This window comes from Oryza sativa, chromosome 3 (genome assembly GCF_034140825.1).
Source record: "Oryza sativa Japonica Group chromosome 3, ASM3414082v1".
NCBI lineage: Eukaryota > Viridiplantae > Streptophyta > Magnoliopsida > Poales > Poaceae > Oryza > Oryza sativa.
This window is the reverse complement of record NC_089037.1, coordinates 2,632,219-2,649,594: the sequence shown is the minus strand read 5'-3', so window position 1 is coordinate 2,649,594 and position 17,376 is coordinate 2,632,219. Positions and strand designations below refer to the sequence as shown.

General features: G+C 48.6%; 3 protein-coding genes, 1 long non-coding RNA gene and 1 pseudogene across 4 annotated transcripts; 4 read left to right on the top strand and 1 right to left on the bottom strand.

The window, feature by feature from the left end:
- Nucleotides 1–173: 173 nt before the first annotated feature.
- Nucleotides 174–1,897, bottom strand: LOC136355573 (uncharacterized). The gene is made up of 2 exons (XR_010739853.1): nt 1,744–1,897; nt 174–1,522 (listed from the first exon to the last, which is right to left on the bottom strand). It is a non-coding gene; the product is annotated as an uncharacterized lncRNA (long non-coding RNA).
- Nucleotides 1,898–3,688: 1,791 nt separating this feature from the next.
- LOC136355571 (uncharacterized) lies at nt 3,689–7,135 on the top strand. The gene is made up of 2 exons (XM_066308288.1): nt 3,689–6,830; nt 6,903–7,135. Exon 1 carries the CDS (start codon nt 3,763–3,765, stop codon nt 6,385–6,387), a length of 2,625 nt encoding a protein of 874 aa, XP_066164385.1. The 5' UTR covers nt 3,689–3,762; the 3' UTR covers nt 6,388–6,830; nt 6,903–7,135.
- A 7-nt stretch (nt 7,136–7,142) lies between these two features.
- Nucleotides 7,143–10,039, top strand: LOC136355572 (uncharacterized). The gene is made up of 7 exons (XM_066308289.1): nt 7,143–7,272; nt 7,357–7,767; nt 7,861–8,159; nt 8,236–8,494; nt 8,587–8,872; nt 8,963–9,094; nt 9,158–10,039. Exons 1-7 carry the CDS (start codon nt 7,186–7,188, stop codon nt 9,445–9,447), a joined length of 1,764 nt encoding a protein of 587 aa, XP_066164386.1. The 5' UTR covers nt 7,143–7,185; the 3' UTR covers nt 9,448–10,039.
- Nucleotides 10,040–12,304: 2,265 nt separating this feature from the next.
- On the top strand, nt 12,305–13,194 carry LOC136355569 (UDP-glucose 6-dehydrogenase 3-like; annotated as a pseudogene).
- A 584-nt stretch (nt 13,195–13,778) lies between these two features.
- On the top strand, nt 13,779–16,508 carry LOC107280439 (uncharacterized). The gene has a single exon (XM_015775425.3). It carries the CDS (start codon nt 14,937–14,939, stop codon nt 16,506–16,508), a length of 1,572 nt encoding a protein of 523 aa, XP_015630911.1. The 5' UTR covers nt 13,779–14,936.
- The last annotated feature ends 868 nt before the right edge of the window (nt 16,509–17,376 follow it).

Genomic DNA, 17,376 nt, shown 5'->3' with positions numbered 1-17,376 from the left:
GCACGGTTGCACAAGGTAACATGTCCTCACCTGGAAGTACTAAATAGTACGAGCAGGTTATATAATCCACGGGCACGTTAACTGGCGCATCTATTTTCTAGTATGGTAATATAACCTGCCATTATGGGAGATGAGGAAACAAATACCACTAGCATACAATGAACACAAGGAGATACTCGATCCAAGTCCAAAGGTAAAAATGCCATTATCTCTTGCATTCAACTCCAAAAGTTATTCAGACAAAACATAATGGATAAAACAGAAGTCTTGAAAGCAAAGCCCGAAATTACTAGAACACAGTATGGACGATAGTGCCATTAGAAGTGTGACATCTCGATTTGTGAGGGATCATCCGGAGTTCCGATATGCCGTTGCTGCTAACGCTGCCGCTGCTATTTGAATTGACGTTGGCATTCGGGACACGTGGCACCACCTCCACACCAGTCAAGACAGTGATACAATTCTGGCTAGATAATTCCTCATCGCCCAGCTCGCCTTTGTGAATCCTATCATTAGGGTGTAAGAACCTTGCGACGCAGAACTTGCCAAAGCCCAGACTGACAAGCTGAGAATCCTCGCATTCCTTCCATTCCTCCGGCAGGTGAAGCTCCTTCCAAGGTCCTACTAGTAGCTGTGGCTGGGAGTCCAATTCCAACGAGGAGAGGTCAGCAGCAGCCAAGTGGTGGGACTCGGCAGAGAGGCCAAACCAGAGATTAAGCTCAGGCACATACTCAACCTTGCCGTGGAAGGGAAGGGTCCACTTGCCAACTTCCTCCCATGTCTGGGTTGCGATGTTCAGGCGGTAGGTGCTGATGCCATTGACGGATATGCAAATGCTTGAGGAGCCAAGTGCTGCATAGGAGCATATCTCCAGGCGGCGATTGTACTTGTTGGGTTCATGGAGATACGGCGGAGGAGGAAGGAGCTCGCAGTGCCAGGTCCTGGAGTAGCGTGCTGGACTGGGATGGCGGTAGACGAAGGCCTCGACTTGATAGCTAACCTCAGACTTTGGGAACCTCTCAATGACGAAGAGGCTGCTGCCCCAGTCCTAGCGATTAAGGTCCTTGTCATTGTCGACATCAGGATTGGGTACGAAGAGAGACAAGGGCATCGACTTGGGCTTGTGGAGACAGGGAATGCTCCTGACATGGCCCCTCTCCGCGTCGCAGTGGAAGGTGCGCCCCAACTGGTCCGCGCAGATCACCTGGCGACCGGTCAGGGGGAAGCACTCAATCTTCCGTTGGTCGTAGTTGGGTGCTGAAGGTGAAGCTTGGAAGCTGAAACTCGAGGCAGGAACCACAAGCTGCTCCATCATCAAAGCCGCTGGTGTCTGGGGGACGGATTGCGATCCGTTGCCGTTTGGTGGCTGTGTAGTAGGTGTTGTTGGATTGAACAACGGCTGGTGCATCAGGTCGATGCAGCAGAGCGATTTGACACCAGACATGCCGACGATCAGATTCAGAAATCGCCGCGAGTGGCCCAAAGTCGACTCCATCATCGGATACATACAGACGGACTGTGACTGTGAGAGGAGAAAATAAGAAAAAGGCAAAATTGGTTACAACGGAGAGGACAAAATATATTTATCAAGTCAAAATTAGTTACTAGTACAGAGAGGAGAGAATAGAAAGATGAGGATTTGTTGAGAGGCAACTCATCGAGATTTAGATACTTGTTACTTAGATCTAGCAATTCAGAGCAAACAAGTAAATAGCGCTAGCAACTCGGAGCAAGGAAGAGTACCTCTTGCAGGCGACAGCAGACGGATGAGACTCCAAATTCTATTGTGCGTCCTATATATGATGCGTTAGATCTAGCTGCAGATGTGATGTGCCCTCAAAGGCGAGATGGCATCAGAAAAGACAAACAAATACCACGCAGTCCAAGGGGTAAAAAGAAAAGGTGAAATTAGTTGGGAGAGTGATTTCATCAGCATATCATCTCGTTTCGTGCGTCTCAACTAAATAATCATAAAAAAAATTAAAAAAATTGGTAACATAGATTAATATGAAATATATCACTCCACAAATGTGCAAGTTTAAATTCAACTTCTACAAGTTATAACAAATATAACTGTGAATGCACGATAACTATTTTTAGTTTAATTTGTTCTTTTTGTTGCAACTTGCAGAAGTTGAGTTTGCCAGTTTGGTTTTGCATGCTTGTGGAGTGATATATTTCATATTTTTTTGAACTGAATATATATTTCATATTAATCTATGCTGTCAATTTTTTTTAAAAAAAATCATAATTATTTAGATATCATGCAATCAACGAATGGATATCCTCTCGAGGGATGAAAATACACATCCAGATTAGTTACAAGAAAAAGGCAAGGACAAAACAAGGTGAATTGTTGAGAGGCAAACCCTCGATTTAAACAATAGTAGCTACCTAGATCTAGCAGCTATGTGCAAGGAAGAAGAGTACCTCCAGCAAGGCTTCTGTTTGAGGAGGGCGACAACAAACAGATGAGACTCCCAACTCCCAAGCCGATTGATCGATCGTCCTGTCCTGCGTGCGATTGATCTAGCTGCAGATGTGCCTTCAAAAGCCAGATGGCATCACAACAGCCTAACAAATACTACCACATAGGACAAAGAAAAACCAATTTGCTTTCGATCAAACGAGATGGAGAAGAGGCACATGTACCTGATGCCGGAGCAGATTGGCGGCGGGGAGGAGAATGGCGATAATGGGACGGATTCTATGTGGGCCGTGGGCCTCTCAAATGGGCCATGGCCACACTGGTGAAGGGAAGCGACTTTAAATGGGCCTGGGCCGTCGACTAGCTGCTTCGGGATCTTCGAATTTTTTTTATTTATAATTTTTCTTATTAAAAGTTTTACAAAAATAATTTTCCATTTTGAAAATTGACGGAAATAGTCGCCTACCGCCCTCTGGGAGGGCGATTTTTAAAAATCGCCCTCCCAGAGGGCGGCGAAAATGACGTGGCAGACGGCCGTTCGCTCTCGGGCGACGGCCGTCAACGAAATTTGCAGGCGGCCCCCTTGCCGCCCTCCGCGAGGGCGATTTTGTACTGTGCGGGGGGCCGCCTGCAAATGGGCGGCGAGGGGGGGCATGGAAATTTGCAGGCGGCCCCCTTGCCGCCCTCCGCGAGGGCGATTTTGCACTGTGCGGGGGGCCGCCTGCAAATGGGCGGCGAGGGGGCATGGAATTTTGCAGGCGGCCCCCTTGCCGCCCTGGGGGAGGGCGATTTTTGCCTCCCCCCTATAAAGCCCAGCCCCTCCCCTATGAAATTTCATTATATTCACTAAAAATCCAAAAAAAACGAAAGAGAGAGAGAGGGGAGGGCAGCAGAAGGGGAGCGGCGAAGCCCTGCTGGTTCGCTCACTTCATCACAGGTATGCTCCCATACATCTTTTGCATTTGTACTAATATATTACGTTTGAGTACATATGTTGCGTTTTAGTTTTAGTTCCATATATTTTAGCAGATCTGTAGCACACAGCACATATGTGTAGATCCAGAGCATAGAATATAATAGTATGAATTGAGACATAGACAGTAGTGTTAATTGTAAGATGTAGTTTAGTTTGATCTGGAGAATGTAACCTACTTTTAGAAATTTAGAGAACAATATTGTAGAGAATGTAACTTAGGGCGTAGTACAGAAATGCGAGGTTAACGCAGTTATTGTTTTCATCAGGCACAATATCAAGTAAGGTCACATTTCAGATAGTTCACGGTGAAGGAAATATTAGATTTGGTCCAGATGGTGTTGATCTGTCAGATTTTGTAATGACATCTAAGGGCATCGATAGGCCTGCGGAGAGAACATTTCAGTCAATTTATAGTTGGTTGTTGAGAGGATTTAGAATAGACCAAGAAGTCTACACAATGTCAGTATCTGTTGTAGTGAGTCGTGCAATAGAAGGTTATTTTTGGGAACTAATGCCGATGGACAGCACTGCTGCTTGGAGACGGTATGTGGAAATGGCTTTTGAACGGTCATGGCCCCTCGTTATATTTGTGTCGGTACAAGAGAAAGATACAAATGTTTCAATGCAAACCGAAGATGTGGAGGGTCCTAGCAATGCAGGGGATGTTGTTGGACCATCGATGCAAAATGAGGAAAATCAACCAAGGGAGGAGCAGGCCATGGGCATGGCGGATGAGGGGGAGAGAGTCGGTATAATTGTTGATGAAATGGAGAGGGAAGATTCGGATAATGAGCAAGCGGAGGACGACGCATCATCCGATGAGGAAGGTGATGTAATGGCCACTGATTGGGCAAATGAGGACTTCTCTGGTCTTGTTATATCAGAGGGTGATCATGTACCCTGGGAGTATAAGGAGTACGAGGTAATTGAGGGTGCAAGGTATGCTCATAAGGATGAGATGAAGGAGGCGGTGAAGCATTGGGCAGTTTCATTGCAGAGAGAGTTTAGGGTGGTCAAGTCAACAAATTATGTGTATGAAGTGAGGTGCATGAAGGAAGATTGTCCGTGGCGTGTCCATGCATATAAGGGTAAATGGAATGATTATTGGAAAGTTAGCATTGTGACCGAGCACAAGTGCTACTTACAAGGGGTGGAGAAGTATCACCGAAACATCACTTCAGCTTTTGTGGCAAGTGAGATGTACAGCAGTGTTGTTGGTAACATTGGCTTTGAACCAAAATCAATTATTAGGCACATCGAGAACAAATTCAAGTACACCATAAGCTATGCAAAGGCCTGGAGAGCCAAACAAAAGATCATTGAGATGAGGTATGGCACATTTGAAGCTTCTTATGATAATTTGCCTCGTTTGTTAGCCACCATTGCCCAGAGGAATAATAATACTTACTATGACCTACATACATTTACATCGGTTGAAGATAGAACAAAGAGTGTGCTGCAAAGAGCCTTTTTCTCATTGGGTGCTTGCATCAATGCTTTTGTGCATTGTCGACCTGTTCTATGCATAGATGGAACTTTTATGACAGGTAAATACCGAGGTCAGATATTGACAGCAATTGGGTGTGATGGGAACAACCAGGTTCTACCTATGGCTTTTGCATTTGTAGAGAGTGAGAACACTGAAAGCTGGTACTGGTTCCTAGAGAGAGTGCACATTGCAGTGGTGCGTATGAGGCCCAACGTTTGCCTTATACATGATCGTCATGCGGGTATGTTGCGGGCTATTGACTACTTGCAGAACGGTTGGGATGAGAAGGGACTTCCAGCTAAGTGGCCTGATGTTCGGAGTCGGTGGTGCATGCGTCACATGGGTGCAAATTTCTACAAGCAATTCAAGAACAAGCATCTTATGGAGCTCTTTAAGAGGCTCTGTGCACAGAACCAAGAGAAGAAATTTAATGAGTTGTGGGACAAGTTGGATGAGTTGACAACGAAGCAAACAGATGAGCAATCTCGCAGACCACAAGTTGAAGGTGACGAGCCTCCCATACCTCTTGGTGCATTACATGATGACCCACCAACAATGAGAAGGAGGTCAGGGTCGGCCATCAGAAATTTCTCTCAGTGGATTGAGAATGAGCCTAAGGAGAAGTGGGCTCTATTGTTCGACACCGATGGATCTCGGTATGGCATAATGACAACCAATTTGGCAGAGGTGTACAACTGGGTAATGCGAGGAGTTCGGGTACTTCCATTGGTTGCTATTGTTGAATTCATCCTTCACGGCACGCAAGCCTACTTTAGGGATCGATACAAGAAAATTGGTCCGTCCATGGCCGATAACAACATAGTGTTTGGCAACGTAGTGACAAAGTACATGGAAGATAAAATCAAAAAGGCACGGAGACATAGAGTTGTTGCTCAAGGCACACAAGTGCATCGGTATGAAATAATGTGTGTTGATAGGAGCAGGCGTGGTATCTATCGCAAGCAAGCCGTGCAGGAATGTGTCTTGAAGGCGGATGGTGGATGTACCTGCAGTTGTATGAAGCCGAAGCTTCATCACCTTCCTTGCTCACACGTTCTTGCTGCTGCCGGTGATTGTGGCATATCTCCCAATGTGTACGTCTCAAATTATTTCAGGAAAGAAGCAATCTTTCATACATGGAGTGAGGAGATATATGGGTTCGGGATCTCAGGATCTTACACAACGCTGAGTGCCCAAGTTTTTTATATTCCAGATCCATCTAAGTTTAGGGTGAAAAAGGGTCGACGCCAAACTAGACGCATCAGAAATGATATGGATGAGTCAGAAGCAGGTGGGAGGACTTTACGCTGCAGCAAGTGTGATCTGCGCGGCCATACTTACAAGACATGCCCGAAGAATGCAGAAGTTCCAAGCGGCGCAGATGCTAGTCTATCTGGACAGGCAAGTGATGGTAGGCGACCACCTGGTGAAGGAACAACAAGCAGGCGCGCAAGGCCAAGGCGTCGTCGCGCAGCAGGCGATTCCATGGTGTAACAATGCTTTCGATTTAGGAAATAAAATGATGTAATGAGTGTTCGGACTAAATACTTCTATCGTGTAATTTCAATTCAATCTTGTTGTAATGAGTACCTCCGACTATTGTTGTACTAGTAGTATTGCGAACTATTCGGTGTTGTATCATAATGTTATCGTGATGAGTGTTCGGACTAAACACTTTTGTTTGTTTGTACTCTTGTTTAATATGTGTTAGTAATTCGCTTATGAACATTTATTACTTATGTTGAACTAATTATTTATATGTTTCTGATCAACCTATTTGATGCAGGTATGGCGTACGACACACCGGCGCTGTTGAACCGTGGGATTGACAGGAACCACCGCTCGTTCCTGTCAGCAGTCGAGGGTGCACAGCTCGGCACCTTCCGTCCACGCACGTCGCGCGAGTGGTTGCGTGTCGACCCCCGTCACGTTCCTTGGTACGCGTATGTTCACATTTCAACTCAACTTTGCTTTGTTTTATACTTATGTTTGAAGTTTGCTCTATACAGGTTGCGTGCGGCAGGCCTTCTACCACTTTGTAGGCTTGTTGAGGCGGCGGCGGACGACCGTGACCCAGCGAAGCGGTGGGATGCAGACCGGTCACTCCTTGCCGCTCTTGTAGACCGCTGGAGACCTGAGACGCACACGTTCCACCTTCCCTGTGGGGAGATGGCTCCGACACTGCAGGACGTGTCGTACCTGCTCGGGCTACCGCTGGCGGGAGCACCAGTTGGTCCCATCGACGGTGTTTTTGGGTGGAAGGAGGATATCACTGCGCGCTTCGAGCAGGTGATGCGCCTTCCACACCTAGGACCGACCACCACCCTTCCTCCGTACTCTACAGTCGGGCCTAGCAAGGCTTGGTTGCTCCAGTTCACTGTAAGTAAATAAGTTGTTATTATCATACGTGCTTATTTGCGACCGGATCAGTGTTTTGTACTAACATTTCATTCTTAACTGTAGGCGGACCTTCTGCACCCTGACGCTGATGATTACTCGGTCCGACGCTCCCTTGAGGCGTACCTGTTGTGGTTGTTCGGGTGGGTGATGTTCACTAGCACCCACGGGCACGCTGTGGACTTCCGGCTGGTCCACTACGCACGGTCCATCGCGGATGCTCAGCCACAGGACGTGCCGCAGTGGAGCTGGGGTTCTGCCGTGCTAGCAGCCACGTACCGTGCCCTCTGTGAGGCGTGCACGAAGACTGACGCGGGAGCGATCATCGCTGGCTGTCCTATGTTGCTTCAGCTTTGGGCAGCCGAGAGGTTTGCCATAGGGCGACCAGTGGTGGACAGCGCACCCTACGGGGTTGGTCGCAGCGCGCAGTGGCCAGAGGACGGTCCCACGATGGGGACTTACTGGTGTCGACGTGGGGTTAGTGCAACTTCGCTGCGTTATAAGTTTATCAGTCCTCTTCTTTTTTTTTCCTTCACATAACATGTCTAATTCCGATCATGTTTATTGCAGCGTCGTTACGCTCACGTCCAGGTGAGACGTGGTTACCCGGACTTCGTGTTCGAGTTTGACCGTCTCCAGCCGAGCGACGTCATCTGGGAGCCGTACACAGAAGAGGCCGTCGCTGCGAGAGCACCGCTAGGACTTTCGTCCTTGTGCACACGCGACCAGGCTTACTGGCTCACCATCCTGCCGATGGTGTTCGACATTTTCGTTGAGCCTCACTGGCCGCAGCGTGTGATGAGACAGTTCGGACTTAGGCAGGTGTTTCCCGGCAACGTGCAGCCGACCGTCCCCCCTGCCGACCACTCGTGAGTTCGGATTGTTCATTTCTAAATTTTTATGATAATTACATCATCGAGCCATACAATTTACCTCTCTTCACAGGTTGACTCGACGGGGACAGCTAGCAGGCGCACTTTGGGCTCCACGTGTACAGCAGTACGTTGACGACTGGGTGTTAGCTACAGAGGAGGTGATCAACGAGCTCTTCCCACACACGGAGGAGAACTACCGTGACTACCTTCGCTGGTACCTTCCTCGCACTCGTGCGCGTGTGACCTTCACTCCAGACGCCCCAGAGCCGCACGTTGCCGCTGTCACGGACGCGTATCCCACGCACCGTGACCGAGACTACTTCGTGGCGGTACGTCCAATTTGTATTACTTCCAACAATTATGTCATTTATCTTGCATAATATAGGACAACTACTGAATTTTTTATTTCCATCTTGCATAGGCTGATGCGGCACGGGATATCAGTGCCGATATCACCGCAGTCCAGGTGAGGTTGAACAGAGGTTTGCACTTGACTGACGTTGAGCAGAGGTCGACCTTCGACCGGATGCAGGAGAAGATGCGTGCGGTCATGCGCGTCTTCTCCTGTCGCAGCGCCGTGGACGTCGTACCTCCAGCTGGTCCGGTACACCCACGGCCTCGCGGTCCTACCGTCGGAGCAGGACCTCGTTTGTCTTCGAGCGCCCCTAGCTTCGGAGCAGTGCGACCTACAGCACCGGTTTCGCACGGTACAGTTCAGCCCAGATATTAGTTCATTTTTGTTTCAGCTTTTGCACGAATGTGTCACCATGTTTTAACTGCACGTTTCCTCATCGCAGGACCTCGTATGCCTTCGAGCGCGTTCGCAGGCACGACCGGCGCTTCCGCGAGCTCCGCAGGGGCGTTCGCCACCTCTTCAGGCGCGTTCGCCAGCTCTTCCTCTCACGGAGCGTCGATCCCTCGCCCACACGGTACTTTACTTTTTATTAATACTGTTAAATACCTATACGAAACTGATGGTCCTTGTCCAGCAGGATTTGCAGCCGGGATCTTCGGTACTGGGGCCTCTTCGTCTCACGCCGGTAGGACTGGTCCTACTAGCCAGTTCTACGACGACGACTTGCACGGTGCAGACCACCAGGACGTACTAGGCTCCTCTCAGCTTGGAGGAGCTCCAGAGGCGCACACTCAGGAGCAGCCAGAGGTCACACCTGTACAGGCAGGACGGGTTGGCCGTGCCGTACCCCCGGACCGACTCACGTACTCCCAGGGGCACATTAGGGCGCAGGGTAGGAGGGACAGGGGTAAGAGGCCTCGTCAGTAGTGTTCTACCTCTTCAGTCCTTATGTGACCGTTTCTTTTGGCTTACAAACTTGTAAAGCAGTACTACTTTTGCTATTACTACTGCAGTACTACTTGTGTTTGTCTCGTCTACGTAGTTCTTTTCATTCGTATGGTGCTTGAACAACTTATGCTCACAACAACACACTTTCGGCGCTTCACGGTAGTGCCATATCCAGTAGCGCGCACAGTCCACAACAGCACACATGAAAAGCGGCAGCTCGAGTTATCACTATCAACTTTCGGCGCTGCCTGTTGACATAAAGTGAATCACGCCCACGCGTGATCGTCTTGTCACATCTAATGAATAATGTATCTCATTGAGTTCACATATATTGCAGTGAAAACGACGCTATATAATTGACAATCTGAAGGCAACCTCTTCATATCTTCTTTCCCACTACCACACCACACACGAAAATGGAAGCCTATTAATTGGTAATACGTAATCTAGAATTGAGATTATGTACAACATTCTTCACTACAATTTTACATTTTGGCAGCAAACCAAATATGATCAAATGCAATTTTACCTTACCAAATATTTGGTAGTGCCAAAACTTGCTTATATTTTGGCATTAACAAAATATTTGTACGGTAACATTCCAAATATGCCCTAAAAAATAATAAAATTGTATTTTACCAATCTTGGAGATTTTAATCTTGTATAGTTTTCAATATAAAAAGATTTGATAACTATTGATATTTATATAAAAAAAATATAGAGCACAGTACAAAATCGCCCTCCCCCAGGGCGGCAAGGGGGCCGCCTGCAAAATTCCATGCCCCCTCGCCGCCCATTTGCAGGCGGGCCCCCGCACAGTGCAAAATCGCCCTCGCGGAGGGCGGCAAGGGGGCCGCCTGCAAATTTCCATGCCCCCCCTCGCCGCCCATTTGCAGGCGGCCCCCCGCACAGTACAAAATCGCCCTCGCGGAGGGCGGCAAGGGGGCCGCCTGCAAATTTCGTTGACGGCCGTCGCCCGAGAGCGAACGGCCGTCTGCCACGTCATTTTCGCCGCCCTCTGGGAGGGCGATTTTTAAAAATCGCCCTCCCAGAGGGCGGTAGGCGACTATTTCCGTCAATTTTCAAAATGGAAAATTATTTTTGTAAAACTTTTAATAAAAAAAATTATAAATAAAAAAAATTCGGGATCTTCGGCCAGTGAGTAGCCGCTTTTGGTACTCTCCAACCTCTGTATAGTCGATGCTTATGTGCTGCTTGATGGCTGTGCTGTGATCGTGATAATAATCCGTAGCTTTCTACTAGATAGGAATGTGCATGCATATCATTCGTTTATGACTCTTATGCAAAATATCAAGTTTTCTTCATGCTTGTTGGCTGTTTGATTTGATTAGCAGTGTGAAGCTGACAGTCTTCCGATGGGGATATCATTAGGATCGATTCATTTATCTCCATTATTAAGGAAACTAGATGATTCCCCGCGTTTTACTGTAGAAATTACTAAATAATTTTTATTTTTTTAATAATTAAGCTAAAAGTAAAAATTATTTTAGGTGTTAACAACAAATAAAACTGGTTTGTCACACTATGGCTGCGTTCTTTCAAAGGACATTGGGGAGAGATTGGGGAGATTGTGACTCGTTTTCCGCGCGCACGTTTCCCAAACTACTAAACGTTGTATTTTTTGCAAAAAAAAAATTATAGAAAAATTGTTTTAAAAAATCATATTAGTCCATTTTTGAAATTTAAAATAGTTAATACTCAATTAATCATGCGCTAATGGCTCACCTCGTTTTGCGTATCTCTCCAATCTTCTTTATCCCCCTCTCTCAAACTCAGCCTATGTTAAGAGAGAATAAATTTAGTAGAGTCTGTATGAGACTCTAGATGAAATATGATATCCCGCACTGTGATTATATGATTATATGGATAAATATATGGTAAGTATTAAAAATGGTGGATATATATGTTAAAAATATTGTGAAAAATAATGTGAAGGAAGATGATTGATTGTTGATTTGTAGAATTCAATGAATTATATATGATGTTGCATGCTTACATAAGTTTTGTATATAATTATTGCCAGTGGATGGTGAGCTGACATGTTTACATGTTGAATTTTAGAATTAGTGGGTTATAACTTTACAGTAAGATAGGATGTGTACTGTTCTTTCACGCACTCCATCCATAAAAAATATTTTACATCAGGAATTTTATCTGCTCAATATTTGCTGGAAGAAACATTTGAAGATATATGGCTATTCGAGATTTAGTCTTACTGATTTTTGGTAAAAAAAAAGTGTCGGATGTGATTTGGAAAAGAAACCAAAGGTCCGCTTAGATTGTAGCCAAAATAAACCTTACCAAATTTTAGCAATGGTAATATTGGCAAAATTTTGGCAGTATTTTTTATATATTTACTAAATTTGACAACAAATCAAATGTAGATATTTTTTTTGGTAATTTTACAAAAAATTATATGGTTGAAAATGATTCAAAGTGAACAGCCCCAAACCTTACTGATTTTTGGTAAAAATGCAATCCGACGCGGACTGTGTTACACACAAGGCAAAATCCTTATTCAGATACTTGCATAAACGTGCCCGTGGACCGCCCGCGAACTCGCAGCTCCACGAACAAGCGAAAATCCCCTCCCCCTGGAGGTCTTTTTCCGTGTACCATTAAAAAAGATGGTGGCTGCCTCTGTGCCACTAAAAAGTTCGATCATCCTCTGTGCCTCCGTCTATGCTATCGTCGAACTTTATCGTGCCCTCCACACCATTCCGTCGCTATTCTATATAGCTTTAACCGTTTGGCAGCTCTGACATGTGGGTCTGGATAGGAAAAATGTCGCTCTTGCCCTTTGCAGTCTCTGCTTTGTTTCAGAGAGAGGCCAGGCGGCACCGGTGGACAAGCGGCCAGGCGTGGCGTGGCGGCAAGGCGGCGAGGCGGCGCCGGCAAGGCCGCCGACCTCGCCTACTGGGAGAGCGCGGCGAGGATGATCGCCGACTCGTCACGCTCCAGCAAGGTCGTCGTCGAGAAGTCCACCGTCCCCGTCAAGACGGCCGAGGCCATAGAGAAGATCCTCGCGCACAACGCCCATGTCGTCGAGTTCCAGGTGCTCTCCAACCTGGAGTTCCTGGCGGAGGGCACGGCCGTCGCTGACCTGCGTTCTCATCGGTGGCCGCGACATCGCCGCCGTGCAGGCGCTGAAGGACGTGTACGCGCAATGGGTCCCCGTCGACCGGATCATCACCACCAACCTCTGGTCGGCGGAGCTGTCCAAGCTCGCCGTGAACGCGTTCTTGGTGCAGAGGGTGTCATCGGTGAACGCCATCTCCGCGCTCTGCGAGGCCACCGGCACCGACGTCATGGAGGTGGCGACCGGCGCTGCGCAGCGGCTGGGCGCAGGTTCAACTGCGGCGGCCGACGCTACCTCCTGCGCGGCGACAGCTTCGGTTGGAACGGCTCGACGGCGATGCGGAGCTCCGGGAGAATGGCGACAGCTCAAACGTCTCCAAGATCTAGCATGCATGTGTGTCCACGAGGTTAGTGAGGCCACAGGGATGGTGTGTGCGCGAGGAATTGTACAGTGGCTCACCGGAGGAGGCGGAATCGACGTTTGACGCCGGCGGCCGGAGTTGGAGAAGATGATGCCGTTCTCCGTCCATGGTGCATCAATCTTGGGGGTTCTTGAGGGGTTTTGGTCGTGGTGATGAGACGACGATGGTGGCGCGGCAGCTCAACTTGGCGTGGTGCAGATCGACGGGGAGGAAGATGATGTCGTGGCGGCGTCGCTCCGGTGCGCGTTCCAGAGCGCCGTGGGCACGACGGCGTTCCAGAGATTACCTGTTGCCCCTGAATTTGAACCAGGTCTCGGCGCATTGCTTATGGGCGCAGGAGAGGTCGTCCTTGCAGGAGCAGTCGAGGAACATGCCGGAGCCGGACTCGGCGGCGGCGCTGTCGAGGCCGAGGTAGCAGATGCGGCAATTCCTCTCGGACGTGTCCGGGCTGGCCTTGGCGATCGTCACCACTCACCACCTGCTCGTTGTCGTTCACCATTGCTCACGCCAAACAAACCTACCAAAAAAACAATTCGAGAAAAAGGAAAATAATCACTCGAAATTGCTTCTATACCAAATCCGGACAAGAGCAAAGAAGGGAGCAAACTTGTTCAAAGGGTAACAAAGTCATTTTGCTGCACCGTTACCCACCGTTAGGAAAAAAACGGACGGAGTGGTGTGGAGGACGCGATAAAGTTCGACGATGGTATAGAGGGAGGCTCGAACTTTTTAGTGACACAGAGACAGCCACCATCTTTTTTAATGGCACACGGGGAAAGACCTCCCCCTGCAAATCCCTCGCCGCCCCTCCCATTCCTCTCCGTGCCTCCGCCCCTTCCAATCCGTCGCTGCCTCTCGCGCTCCGCCCGGTCCGCCAGCCAGCGACGATCAAGATCCATCCGATGGTACTGAGGAGCCAACCCCTCGACGCTACCGCCGACTTAAGAGGGCTACCGATGTCTCCACAGTCGTCCCCATCGCCGTTGCCCCCTCGACCTTCAAGTAGGTATCCCTTCTCCCCCGTCCTACTGTTACAGTATCCTTTTTTCTTTTTTTAATCTTAGACAGAAGGCAGCATGCTAACCCGGCTTTTGATTGAAAGCTCATACAGTTATATTGTTGAAGAAAAAAATGCATTTTTTTACTGGTCTGTACTTTGTAGGATTAGAGTGTTTAATAATGGTCGACTAGTTTAGCACCCCTTTATTTTGGATTGCACCATCAGATGGCGGCCTCAAGATGATTGATGAAACAATACTTTGTTGTTTCTTGTAGAAATGCAGCTCACTGTGTTCATTTTACTGTAGAAAGTCTTAATTTAGTCTAAAAATTCGGTCGCTTAAACCTTTCTGTCAAGATCTTGCCTGATGGAGAACAGGAGAACAATGCAGTAGAACTGGAGATAGCAGCAGAGCAGGAGATAGAAGAGACTTCAAGCGCTACAGCAAAGAAGCCCATTCGAGCTCGTGTTCCTAACCCTCGCTATAGTGGGCCAATGTGGGCCAAGTAACATCTTTCTTGTAATAGGGGAAAGAATTCGCCAGCTGTAATACTGTTTGGCTGTAAGAGAGAGAGAGAGAGAGAGAGAAGGGATACGGTATAAAACACTCAATGTATCCGTGACTCGAATCATCGATGAATTGAATTGGTGGCGGCTTGGCGGCGGCGGCGCTCGATCCGGTTGGGTCGAGTCGACGATAACCTATCTGTTCTTGTGATCTGTGAGAGGAATTGACAAAACTTGGTATCAGAGCCTACTATCCCACCCAATTCTTGATCCGGCAGCAAAAGGGTTCCGATTGGGGATTGGAGATCGGCTCTTGCAGCTGAAATCCGCGAAAAGGTAACTTGCCCCTCTCGGTTTGCTGGATTAGGAACAGGGGAAGTGGATCCCGTTGCGTCAAACTAGAAAAGCCAAGGTATCAAACCAAGCAAGCGTTCAAAATCATGGAGAACGAGGCCAAGCTGGATCTGATCCTGAAGAAGCTGACCGAGACGGACTCCAAGTTGGTGGATCTGGAGAAGAACTCCCGCGCGGATATGCTGAACCTCAAGACATCAGTGGATTCGTGGAAGCCACAGCTCGAGAAGAAGGTGACTGATCTGGCGACCACCGTTGGAAATCTGCAGCTTCAGTTCGATCAGCTTCAACTCCTGAACAAGGCGGAGCCGAAGCCTGACCTTACCGCCCAATTGGGCGCCCGCAATGCTGCTGAAATACGGGCGGAGGTGCTTGGGTCTCATCCCCAATCACCACCCCCGGCCAATGGTACGAACTCAATCTTGTTCTCCACACCTGCTCCTTATTTCCATGATCCAGCCATGCGAACTGCTTTTACTGGTAGTGCTGTGGGCACAAGCACTGGTTTACCTCCTATGCCATGTCCACAATTTGATGGAGATAACCCCCAAATGTGGAGAGAAAACTGTGAAGCCTACTTTGATACTTATGGAGTCAGCCCTGCTCATTGGGTTAGGATAGCCACCCTCAATTTTTCTGGGAATGCCTCATTTTGGTTGCAGTCAGTTAGGTCCCAATTAATAGGAGTCACTTGGGTAGAACTTTGTGAGAAAGTTTGTGCTAAGTTTTCTAGGGATAGGCATCAACAGCTGATAAGGCAATACATACACATTAGACAGACTGGTAGTGTAACTGAATATGTGGATAAGTTTGATAGCTTGATGCACCAATTGATTGCTTACGATAGTGAACTGAAGCCTGTGTACTTCGTCACTAAGTTCGTAGAGGGTTTAAAGGATGCTATTCACACTGTAATTATGGTGCAACGCCCCCAAGATCTGGATACTGCTTGCTCTTTGGCTTTATTACAGGAGGAGGCAATGCTGGGAACTCGAAGGTTGGAGTTCTCTACTCCAGTGAAGTCCAATTTCAGGAACACTGCTCAAGTTTCTTTGACACCTCTACCAGTGAGACCTGTTGTGAATGAGGATAAGAAAACCCCTGAAGCAGCTAAGATTACTCCCAGAGATGATAGATTGTCCTCACTTAAGGCTTACAGAAAATCTAAGGGGCTGTGTTTCACTTGTGGTGAAAGGTGGGGAAGGGACCACAAATGTGCCTCAACAGTACAGTTACATGTCATGGAAGAGCTTTTAGAAGCTTTGCAAGAAGATGATGACCCAGTTGGTGATGATATTGTGGCTGAAGCTGAGGGCACTCTTATGGCAGTTTCAAGTCAGGCAATAGCTGGAGTGGAATCTTCAAAGTCTATTAGGGTGAGAGGTTGGGTTCAGGGCTTGGAACTCTTAATGCTTGTTGATAGTGGAAGTACTCACTCCTTCATTGATGAGCAAGTGGCTAGAAAGCTGGCAGGAATTCAGACCTTATCACATCCAGTGCAGATTAAGATTGCTGACGGTGGAACCATGCAGTGTGATAGAAGCATACCTAACTGCAACTGGTGGATACAAGGTTGCTCTTTCAGAACTGAATTCAGAGTTCTACTGTCAAGGGCGTTGATCCCTAGGGTAGCTGGCCCCTGGCTACGGAGTTCGTAGCCACGGTCCGTCTTCTCCGGCGAGGTTTGCCCCTCCGCCGCAGGCTTGAGAGTTACGAGAGAAGGGAAGAATTGGGACAATAACCAAATTGCTTAATTTCTGGAATGTGCCGATTACAGAGATATATGGCCTAAGGCCCAACTAACCAAAGAGCTAATTGCTCCTAAATGCAAGGGCTAATAACAGGAAACTAATTATCCTTTCCATCCTAGCCACTGACCGTGGCCTGATCTGCCGCAGCCGCGCGTTCTGCCTCTGCGCGCGCCGCGCGTTCCGCAGCTCGGCGAACGTCTCGCGCTCTGCGGCGTCGCACATATGTGCGCCCCCACATGACATCTCCCCCTCCGTCGAGAGGCAGCTCGTCCTCGAGCTGTAGAGCAGGGTAGCGGGCGAAGAATGGCTCCCTGTCCTCCCAGGTAGCAGACGCCGCTGAAGTGCCCTTCCACTGGACCAGAACTTGGCGCACCCCACGGGCCAAGCGGGCTTTGATGACTCGCTCGGGCTCACAGGCCACCGCGCCGTGGTGCACGTTCGGCAGCGGCGGGGGAGCGTCTGGAGGCGCGCCGTGCCACTTCTTGAGCAGCCCGATGTGGAACACGTCGTGAAGGCGGGCGCCGGCCGGCAATGCCAAGCGAGCAGCCACCTCGTTGATCATCTCCGCGATGCGGTAGGGCCCGAAATACCGCGGCTTCAGCTTGCCGGAGACTGCCAGCGACAGGGACGCTGGGGCGCGCTGGCGGAGACGCAGAAGGACCCAGTCCCCAACCTGAAACGACACTGCACGATGGGACTTGTCGTAGTACTTCTTCTGGATGGCCTGAGCTTGTTCCAGGCGGTAGCGAATGTCCTCCAGGAACTCTGAGCGCTC